Here is an 11,868-nt window from a genome sequence, read left to right on the forward strand (position 1 = left end):
AGCCCTGATTCGACGAGTCACCATGACAACAGGCAACAGGAAATGCCTATTTCACCACACTGGAACTAGAGATTTCAATGAGGAAATAATATAAAATATGCCATCTTCCTAAATAATAAGAAATAATATAAAATACGCCATCTTCCTAAATAATAAGAAATAATATAAAATACGCCAACTATAATAATAATATAAAATACGTTGTTTTTTGTAGATGCCCAAGCTATTGCTTCATGTTTACATTCTTTAGAGATCATGCCCTACGTTTTAGCAGAAGTAGTTCAGCTAAGGTCCCCCTCTGTACCAGAAAAATGGCACAGATAAACAGAACACAAAGCTTATCATAACTTTTTATGAAAAAAGTAAGCATTATTTTGAATTCATAAAATGTTAGCTTTCTCGCTCCTAATTTTGTTGGTTCAACAGTAAGAACACTGCAGTGGCTAGGAAAAGAATTTTAGATTCCTGTACCGATTCCAGACAGCCTTTAGGTCATACTTCTTTATGCAAAGAGAAAGCACAATAACTATGCTGGTTGTAACCGGAACTACAGCTGTCTGAAAAAAATGCACAAAAAATGCAAGTTACACAAATGTAGCTAACGGCTCTCCAGAGTAAAACATATGAGGGTGTGTACATTTGCACGTGTTGCATGGTAATGAGAATGATGCAGTGGTATTTCCAGATCCATTTTGCAGTGAGCAATAAATTCTGAGTGACAACCTGTCTAATGAACCAATAAATATAAAATCTACTCCCTTAGTGATTGTTTTCAGTGCAGGAAGAGTCAAAAACTCATAGTTTATGGAAAATTCTCTTACATCCTCCGCACAAAAGAAGCCAGCCCTACCCCTCTAATGACCGACACACAGCTAACTGATAGACAGCTTAATATAAAATTGCATTTAATCTCATCAAGGTTCAGGAATTGTTAAGAAAGAGGGCTTGTTGTATTATTTTTTTCTCAAATATATTTTATATTATGTTTCACAGTGATGAAATGTTGCTTTAAGATTAATGTGCCTAGATTTTCCTTCTCTCAACATGCTATGTTTTTCACTTAGTTGCTATACATAAATACAATTATATTCTCACAGCTTTGTATGACATAATTTAGATATGCATTAAAGATCCATATTTAATTTTATTACCACATCAAATTCATATCCAATAATTGTGAGAAAGGTCATCATAACCTAAAAAGCACTTCTAATTTGTGCCGTAAGGTTTCATTTTTTTTCTAGAGGTTTAAGGCATAATCCTGCATTTCGGTCTATAACTGTCAGATAAATCTACTAATGCTTTTTTTGTTTACTGGACCAAATCAGTTCAACCTCACAGTTTTGATTTTGTTTTTTTGATCCAATTAAAGTCCACAATGCATGTCAAGGTGCCTTGGTTTCAGTTGCTTTCTGCAAATACTATCAAATAAGGCCAAAGGGGCGCACTGCAGCTCAATACCTCATCCAGACAGTGTTGGCTTTACACAGAAAGCCATGGGACATGAGGATTTAATACAGAGCAGTGGTGCTCCTCTTCAGAGGATTACTGGAGCTGTTCGTTGGGAAATTGACCCCCAACATAGCTATGGTCTGGGCTGCAGCATCAGGACACATTTAGATTCCCAGAGCACACTGAAAAGAAAACAAAGACTTGTGATGCTTTCAGTTTTCACATTTTTATGCGGCCTTTCTCAGTACTGGACACTTGTTAATTCCCTAAAAGTCATTTTTAGATTCAGACACAGCACAGCAGTGCATATAAGGTTAATTTATGTATGGCTCATTCCCAGTCCAGTCAAATCGTGCATTTTACCATCATCACTTTTCCATTGCAGTTTGGATACCAGTGAACACATTAAAAAACTTTGCTCTTAGGGGAATTTCACAAAGCAATGTTTCCTGTTCTGTTTTGTGCTGTTTTTCAGTATTTGCTTTACTTCTGTACTGAATAATAATAATAAAAAATAGATTGCAGTAAATGCTTGGGAAAAGCATATATGCCTCTCAAGATTGGAACAATTTACAGTTATTTTTGAACCAGGTTGCAGTTTTGATTTTTTTCAGTCACAGACACATCAGGTGGTGAAGCAATCAAAAAGAAATAAACAAATGCTTTGCTTTACATGAATATTTTAATTAACAGATAACAGCAGGTCCTGACCAGACAAAGTGTTCCTCAAAACAAAATCCCACTACGGAAAGCCATCTCTAATTTAATGTGATGCTGCAACTTATAAAAAAAGAGGATGCATCACTTTAAAACTAATTTGAAAATTAAAAGGACAGATTTAGGAATGAAAATTCTTTATTCTATCCTTTTAAGACTTTCTCTGCACAGATAAGATATACAGTCAAAACTTGTAGATATTTATTAATAAAATACATAAGCTGTCAATCATATAACAGGGGGGCAAGCTTTGAATTCCTGCCACTGGAGCAAACCTTCCAACACCCCTGCCTATGGTCCCTTGTTTCCTAATCACCTTCCTCAAATTTTATTATAAGAATAAGTGTTCTTTAAAGGGGCAATTTCAATGAGTTTGTGTGAAAACTTCACATGTTTATGGATTATTAGTTCTAATTATAAAAAAAGAATCAGTTTTAATGTAAAATAGTTTTTAGGTTTCACTGTTTAAAACAGTAAATATGGTCTCGTTTTCTCCCAAAGGATTACACAATGCCTCATTTGAATTTGGCCAAGCTGCGTCCATGCAGAGAGGCCATTTTGTAGATTGATCGTTTTTATCCAGAACAAGCAGCTTTGTACTCTTTCTACGTGATGATTCTTGTATTAACTTTTGGGCCAGAGATGTATATAATAAAAAGGGTTAGGGGCATATTAGGTTCTTTGGATTTTTAGATTTATCTTTACATGTTTTCCTGTATAAAAAAAAGTTGTTATTGATATTGACTTTAATTTAGATTGACAAGTAATGATATTGAAACACATACAATAGAAACATTTTTATTGTTCCTTAAAATGCATGTCGTGTTGTTGTTTTTTAGAGAAGCAAGATTTTTAGAGCCAAAAAATAAGAATTGGAATTACATATTTTTATCATACAAAACCAAATCAAAGACAGCCCCTAATATGGACATATACATTTAAACACTTTATTTAGGTAATAAAAAAAATGAAAAGAATATCTAAAAATGTTCTTATCAGGAGGAAGATCCTAGTTTGATGCAATTCATACAGTAAAATGGGGAGAAAATATATGAAAGCCAAGATCATACATTGAATACGTTGGAAATGGAGGCTGATAGAAACATGCATCAAAGACTTTCCGTATTGTATAAAAGCACACTAAGAACCCATATATACATCAGTCAGAAGACTAATGCACTGCATATGAGATCAATGAGGCAGATTAAATACAATAAAGTACTGCATACAATAGTAGTTTAATCAGAGTTTGCTATTTTGGTAACCGTACAGTATTTCTTTTTTGTTATGTGGGTTTTTGCTTTACTGAACAGTCTCTTCTTACTTTTGATTCCTGCTTTTGATCCTGGTATATCTTATCTACTTTTTTGCCTCAGAAATTTTTTATATATTTTTTTTGTGATGTGTTAAGCTCTATGCTTCCAATTGTCTTTTCACTTTGCTGCTGACGCACCTGAATTTTCCCACAGACAAGACAGGAAATTTCTATTTATTTCATTTATATTCTATTTTGTTCTAAATTACTGATATATTATTGCTATACATTTTCCAGTATATTATATTTACATACATTTTGGTATGTCACCTTGCATACATTCATGCTAAAGCCCTATTCTAATCCTGCTTTAAAACACATATATGCACATGCTACATTTACATTTAGTGCAAACAAACCTCCTTATTCTTGCCACATATCTCCAGCTGAACTGCACGTTACATGGAGCAATTTTTTCTTAGCATCCAAACCCAAAGCTATGAAAATAGTACTTTGTGCTGCCGTGACTGAATTCCAGAATTAAGATTTTCTACTAAAAGTAAAATCAAAGCAAAATAAAATTTTTACTTGAAACTTTATGTTTTTTAAATTGCATCAATAAAGAATTCAATAAATAATGCATGGGTATGGTCTATATTATTTGGAAAAATTTAAAAATAATTTGAATATAACCTGTGCCTGTGCTGATTACGTGTAGTGAAGCACTATGCAGAGCTTTCAAATATAATCTATCAGTTACATTACAGGAGCAATGCATGTAGTGATTTGCAAAATAATCCATACATCTTAAACCCTTTCATGTTTTTCTAAATTAATTTCACAAACATCTTTTTTTGGTGGTGGTTGTAGTGATGGAATGCATCAACACAATGTAAAGCAATTACAGGTTTCACAGTTTTGTTCATATGTAAATCTGGAAAGTGTGGCATGCATTAGTATCCAGCACTGCTGAGTCATTTAGCAGCTGGCCGTATATCGGTAGCTATGAAGCTTAATGTGTAAATTCCATCTGGAAGGCGCTAATCAGCCTCACCTGGATAACCTGCTGGTGTCCCATATTTCATTCATCGAGCCAATCCCTATTGCGACCGCACCCCCTCTGAAGCAAATAGCCATCTAAGATCCTCCTCACCAAGTGATGGGTCCAGCTCTCTTCCTGCATAACAGCTGATGTCCTACCCACCTCCTCTATCAAGAAATTAGTCCTTGGACATTCAGCGCCAATTCATCATCATACTTATTTCGCTAGCAGTGTCCAGACCCCTGTGGGAAGACTAAGGCCCCGTCCACACGAAGTCAAAACGAACACGAAACGCTAATATTTTCCAGAACGTTTTTGTCGTAAAGACGGAGACGTAAAATAAATGTGATCGTCCACACGAATGCATGAAAACGCTGCAAAATGTATGCCAGGCCTGTAAGTGGCGCTGTGGTGCCAAAGCAAAAATAGGCGACGAAATGTTGGGCATGCGCACTAATATTTATACATGGTTGCCCTGCGGGTCCATTTTCGTGGTTCGGTCAAATTCAGGTGCTGAACTATGTCGTCGATATTGCTCTGTTCTTCCTGGAGATATTCCAGAAGAAGAAGATTCTGTTGTAAGCCCGACAGCAGGGTGAGTAGCATGAGCAGCAACCATTCAACACAGTACGGCACCATTGTTGTTGTGATACTGTGTCGCACATGCGTGTTTAGAGGCGACGATATGACGCATGCGTGAAAGAAAAAAAATGCGGTTAGAGCTTAAAGATGGAAACGTGAAAACAGCGTTTCAAAATCTTCCCACTCTGAAGGCTTAATAAAAAAAAGATTGTTTACAGACCCCCGAAACGCCGGCTTTGTATGGATGAGAGGCTGGTTTGGTGAATAATTTGTGCGTTTAGGCCAGGGTTTGGCTTCGTGTGGATGGGGCCTAAGTGTACTTCGTCTTAAACCATTCATGCGATCATGTATAATTTCACAGCACCAAGATCTTCGGCCGGGCTTTGAGCGCTAAAGAATTTATCTCATTCATGGCCTTAAACTATTCTAGTTAGAAATTTTCTTTGTGTGAGTATCTTCAAAAAATATATGTAACTCAGTGCAACTGTCATCAGTATAGAGGAGTTCATTTTTCAAAGAGCAGTAGATAATTTTCTGTGTTAATCAGTAGTAAAATGTGTCATTATAATATATATTATGAAATAAATTGCAAACAAATTGAAATCTAAATTAGTCATTTTTCTTTAAATAAGTACATTTTTTTCTTGAATTGAGAAGTAAGGGGAACACTTTGCCAAAGGAATAAATCAATTTATATTTAAAACAAGAAAAAAACAATTGCATTGTCCTATTTCAAGTGCATGTTATCTAAGCATCTTATTTTAAGTGTAAAAATACATTGGAAAATCATCTTACTTACTGAATCAAATTAAGGGTAAATATACTTAATTTAAGAAATTTGTACTTATTTCTAGATCGTTTTTGCAGTGTAGCTTCTCCTGTTATGTCTTTATTTTTTGGCTGTTGTGCATACAGTTATGGTGCAAAAAAATGACAATCTGCAGTGGCATCTTTACTATTATTAAAGGTATATATTAAAATCATTGGCTTTGTCTCCTGTTTTTTTTATATTATTGGGCTGTTTGAAAAAAATGTTTAGGGCATCTGCTGGCAACTTTCTTTCTCTTTCATTTTGTAAACTCAACAATACAATATCGTTCAAAAGAAAAGAAAGAAAACATTTCTTTTAATTAAGAAAACTGCTAAAAAAGTGCTTCATGCATCTGGAGTTTCTGAAAAGATGATTATGTGGCTGTTTCTAAGTGACATTACTTTTAGGAATTTCAACAACAGTGATTGGTTGTGACATTTGGAATAATCCAGATGCCAGAAACTACTCTGCCTTGTTTGTGCCTCTAAGTCCTCTTATAGAAATTGTTCCAACTTTTTTATATTTCACACAAATGGAAAATATTTTGCCTCATCTTCTCTGCCTGCATTTTCTATACATTGTGACCATTCCTGCATTCTGTGTGCAGTGCTGTTGCAAACTACAGTAGCCTTAGGGAACACATATAAATCCATTCTGCTCTTCCAAACCCTCCATTCTGACAGCTAGTAGCACATGCAAAATCCTCATTTGAATAGGGCAATATGCAACACTTTTGCACCTGTTCTAAATTGAGCACAAAGCCTAGTAAATTCATTGCAGCACACCATTTATATCAAATGTATTTTTTGTTTGTTTGTTTGCACTAGCAATTTTGCACTCCTTACATCAGGTCCTGTTTCTGTTCACTGAATTGGAATTGCAGTGTACTTCACAGTAATGACACACAATAGCCCATTTAGCAGTAAAACAATGAACATTTAGTATGCCCTTGAGAGAAGTATTTAGTGTGCCCTTTTCATGACTGGCTTGCAGTCTTCTGCAAGTATTAAGAATGTAGTTTTAGCCCTTACATGATTCTGTATATACATTCTTATCAATGGGTAGCTCTAGGGGGTAATAGTGTATCATCTCCTGTGTGTCTTGTTACAGAGATTTGTTTGCTGACACGAGGTAGGAGGACAGCCAGTGTCCGAGCCGATACATACTGCCGTTTGTACTCGCTCTCTGTGGACAACTTCAATGAGGTGCTGGAGGAGTATCCTATGATGAGAAGGGCTTTTGAGACGGTTGCCCTGGACCGACTGGACCGAATTGGTGAGGAAGTTAACATAACAACAATGACATCACTTAAGACAGCATGCATACCCAAGCAAAGTAAAAGATATTCTGTGACATTTGCAATAACCTTGAGTGTTTTTCAAGGCTGCATTTGGAAACAGGAGAAACAGCATGTTCTTACTGAAGCTAAATTCAAAGTCATCTGCATGCAAACATGAAGCTGGGCTTTGAGGTTTAAGTCTCTGCATGACTTCTTTTACACATGCAATTGATATTCTCTCTGTATCCATCATTGTTTCAAAGCTCAGTCTGGCTGAAAAGAAAAAGCATCATAAAAGGCATGGTGGTAACATCATTCAACCAATCATGGAATCCTCTGATTTACTCTTAGCTGTGTTTTGAATGGAAGATAAGACATGTGCTCGAGGGGTTAACTTTGTAGAAAATGGCTGCTTTGAAATGATGCAGTTAGCTAATAGTGATATTTTTCTAGAATGCCCTCCTGCATGTTTTATTTCTGTTTGATACTCATCCTCTTTTTTTTCCTCCTGCACTTTCTAAGGCAGTCTAAAATTATTTATCTTTGCATTATCTGTTTCATGTTGTCTGAGATAAAAGATTGGTGTTACAATGACTAGGCTCTACTTGTCATAATAGAAGCTAAAGAACCATGTACTATATATGGTAGATATTTTTTGCATTGTCTTATAGGTAATCAGATTTATATTAATGCCAACTGAAAATAACTACCTTGTAAACTAACCCTGCCAGTGCACATTCAATCCTTTCACAGTCAGCAAGGTTGAGTAGGAACTTAAAGCGTGTCCTATGACACACTAGTTTCCTAAGGTTACTAAGGGAGCTCATAGTTAGAATGAATGAGATTTGAATAGAGCGTTCATTAGCACAATTTGCTTAAAGGCAATTTCCCAGCAGGGGTGTGACACTTTGATAATATTTTTTCGACACATATTACTTAAACAAATGCAACACTCCACAAAACTTGTACTTTAAAGATCAGGAGCTCAAATCTGTTTGATAAGGATAATATATATACCCTTATATTTGGAAAAAAGCTGTTTAAAGACATTTTTGTTAAAAAGTCCTTTTAATATCAACCTGTTTTAAACAGGATTCTACTCATTATTTCCTCTTGTCTTCTCACACTTGCTTTTTTGTGTATGTGTGTTGGTATTTCTCCTACAGGGAAGAAAAACTCTATTCTTCAACACAAGGTACAACATGATCTAAGCTCTGGGGTACTCAACTACCAAGAGAATGAGATCATCCAGCAGATTGTCCAACATGACAGGGACATGGCCCACTGCGCCCACCTTATGCAGAACGTACCTCCACAGACGCCCCCATCACCAACGCCTGTCATCTGGGCCCCTCTCATCCAGGCTCCCCTCCAGGCTGCTGCTGCCACCACCTCAGTAGCCATCGCACTGACACACCATCCTCACCTCCCACCAACCCTTTTCAGACCTCCAGTCTCCGTTCTCAGTTCCCTAAAGGACCCCTCCAGACTAAGAAAGTTCCAACCATTTGTTTCTTCCTCCACAGCACCTGGGTCTTCTGGTGACTCTCTGTCTAGCACACCCTCTAAGCTACGGTCTGGGATGGACATGCCTTTGCTTGCATCCTTTCGGGCTCAGCATATGACAGCTGGTTCTGGGCCAGTTGGTTCAACACGACAAGGTCCAGGCTTAGGAGGTCGACCTAATGGGGCTGGGTCTCAGTCCAGTGAACGGGGTACCACTGTCTTTCCTTTTGGTCTACAGTCATCCTCAGGTTCTCCCTCTTCTAGTATGGCACAACTTCATCCACAACCACAGTCTCAACAACCGTTTCGATCCACCACCCCACCCCTTTCAAATCTCTTTCACCAAACACCTGTAAGTGGAAGCACTGGATCAGGACTAGGTGGGGGTGCTGCTGGAGCATGTGAGGGTGCTACCGGATGGGCTTCAGGAGATGCAGCTGGAGGTTCTGTGGAAGGAGCCTCTGGTGGAGACACCTTTTGGGCTGGGGAGGACTTCACAACAGGGGTGACAGACATTACTTCTAGGGGCTACTTCGACTTAAAACAAGCAAATGACGGATTAATACATGGCAAGTCAGAGGACATAGTTGGTGGAAAATCAGAAGGCTTAATGGGAGCTGCTTGTCTTAGGTTCACAGGCGGAGCCTCTGGTGTATCAGGTCCAGGTGTCACATGTGGTTTAATACAGGACAAAACCAAGAGAACTCTTGGAGAGGCCTCCAGAGGGTCAGCTGAAAGAGCTTCCAGGGGATCAATAAGTGGGACTTCACAAGAATCACCTTTACTTATAAATTCAAGGCGATCATCAGAAAAGTTTGGTGAGGGATCATTGGGATCTGTTTTTGATGGGGCCTGTGGGGGAACATTTGGGGGACTTTCTGTCGAAATGGCAGTGGGGAATTCATCAGCATTGTTAGGGAGATCTTCCACTGGTACAGTGACCAGCCATATAGGACGAGCCTCAAATGAGCCAGGAGAAACTGCTACTCTAGGACAAACTGGGAAACGTATAGGAAGTTTAGTAGGTACTCAGGTGACAGAATCTACAACTTCATCTGGTTATTCTTCAAGTGGAATTACTGCAGGACTTGGAGGGTCCTCTTTTTGTCAGAGTCCTTTATCTAGCAGTCCATCCAACCTTATGTCTAGTCAGATTTTCCCAAATCAAGCACATCCCAAAACTTTGCAGCAGTTTGCTGGAGGAGGTAGGACTACCAGTGGTATAAACCTCTTCCAGTCACCCTCACAAGGGTCACCATCTTGTGTTAGAGGACAGCAAATTCAACAGCCTGCTGCTGGTTCCCCACCTTCCATGAGTCACTTTAGCTTAGCAGGCCTTCAGTCTGGTTGTTTGCCTCACCAGATGTCCCTGGAAAGGTCAGCATTAGCTTCCTTGGCTCAGTATGGGTCAGCGAACGCCTCTCCTTGCCTTACCCCAGTTGCACGCAGTCCAACAGTACAAAGTCCCGTGGCAGGCAGGACCTTTCAATATAGTGACCCTTCAAGTGTTGCAGGATCCCACAGTTCTTTGCTCATGCCTCAATCTCCTCTCCTTTCACAGCTTCCCAGTCTGCCACAAACAACAGGGAGAGATTCTCCTCTAACTCAGTTTTCCGAGGACCTGAAATGTTTATCAAGCTCACACCCGTCTTTACCCCAGGATGTGGCCCTCAGCCACCAAACTCCTTGCTCCTCCGTGGAATTTTACCCCTCTCCATTTTCCTCACCAACTCTTGTACACAAACCTTGTGGCTCAATACCAGGGCATATGACTCCTCCAAAGCAGGAGTCTCCAGTAAACCTTCACCAGACTCGGTCACCTAGATCTTCTCCGGCACCTCCTTCACAGAGGGGCTCTGGTGCCTACTTGTCAGATCTAGAACCTCAAACTGCTATTTCTAAATTTCCTTCCAATTTGTGAGGATGGATCACACCCTCCTGTGCTCCCCTGAAATGAAACACACAACTATTGGTACTCATACAGTTCTTTTATGTTGTCAGACTTCATTGTGTTCCACCTCTCATTTTACTAGGATTTTAAAACTTACTGTGAATCCAAAATATTTTACCAGGGAACTCAGAACTGTAAGGTACTACTTATTTGTTCAATACATTGTTGTTTTTATTTATATATGCTGTATATAGGAAGAAATATATTAAATTAACAGGTTTTATTAAGGGACTGGGAGGGTGTGAAAGTGATCTCCGGACACTCAATTTATTTTGCTTTCTAAGACTATGCCAAATTTATCTCATTCTGTTTTGGAAGGGAATCAGTGGAATACATAAAATTGTTTTTATTGCAGGAACCTATGCACTAATACTGCATGTATTAAGGCTTTTGTGTGTTTTAAGATAACTATCAAAATCGTTTTTTAGCTTAAAAGACATAATCTGACACACATTGACTCTTGTATCTTTTGATTTAGGATCACATATTGTTGATCCTTAAATGTATTTATTAGATTGTACTTATTTATCCTCTGTATAAAGTTTTCAAAATCTTGAAAGATGAAGATGAGATTTTAGGATACCAAAAAGACTTTTACTGTGGAATAACTGTTCACCTCTCTAGCACCCAACAATTTCGCTTTTATACCATTTTATTGTAACCGTGCTGGTATTTGAGGCAAAGGGAGAGGGGTTTGTTGAGTGACCCTCTGTCTCAGTTTCTCTACATGAGTATGACATGGACAATTTTCTGCAGTCCTCAACCATATTCTTACAAGCTCACCTTGTCTTCCAAGCTCTTGACACTTAAGTGTATTAAGTTTGTATTGTTTCTCTTCCAGGCCGTTCTTAACTGTTAGCAGTTAAGTGTAGCAGCAAGTGTTATAACATTAAATGCAAGGGAAGAGTTTAGCCAGACAGATTAAAATTGAAATTGCCTTTTCTAAACAAAAACTAGGACTTCCAAATACCATTTTGTGTAATGCATTACATAGCCCTCAGATTATAAAGAAATACTTCTTCGTTTGATAGTAATAAAGCCTATTGGGAAAGTAATAAAGATTATAATGATTTTTTTTCTCTCCCTATGGGGATTCTGAGTTGCAATCCAACATATTGAAGCAACACATACATTTTTTTTTATACAGAAATGTTGGACAAATGTTATCTACTTGAGACTATAGTTTATCTGTTTAAGCATTACTTCCTCTGTTGTAGCTGCTTAATGGTTAACATGACTGTGCCTCCTTAGTAAAGTCTAGTGCTGAGTTTGT

At 38.0% G+C, this 11,868-nt stretch overlaps 1 protein-coding gene across 1 annotated transcript in view; it reads left to right on the forward strand.

The window, feature by feature from the left end:
- The window catches only part of hcn4 (hyperpolarization activated cyclic nucleotide gated potassium channel 4), a 100,196-nt gene extending 88,568 nt beyond the window's left edge, over positions 1-11,628 (forward strand). Inside the window, exons 7-8 of the mRNA XM_015391200.1 lie at positions 6,970-7,134; positions 8,305-11,628. Coding sequence (XP_015246686.1) covers positions 6,970-7,134; positions 8,305-10,565 — 2,426 coding nt within the window. The 3' untranslated portion in view covers positions 10,566-11,628. The remainder of the gene's footprint in view (positions 1-6,969; positions 7,135-8,304) is intronic.
- The last annotated feature ends 240 nt before the right edge of the window (positions 11,629-11,868 follow it).

Source organism: Cyprinodon variegatus, unplaced genomic scaffold (assembly GCF_000732505.1).
Source record: "Cyprinodon variegatus isolate N-32 unplaced genomic scaffold, C_variegatus-1.0 Scaffold22, whole genome shotgun sequence".
Lineage (NCBI taxonomy): Eukaryota > Metazoa > Chordata > Actinopteri > Cyprinodontiformes > Cyprinodontidae > Cyprinodon > Cyprinodon variegatus.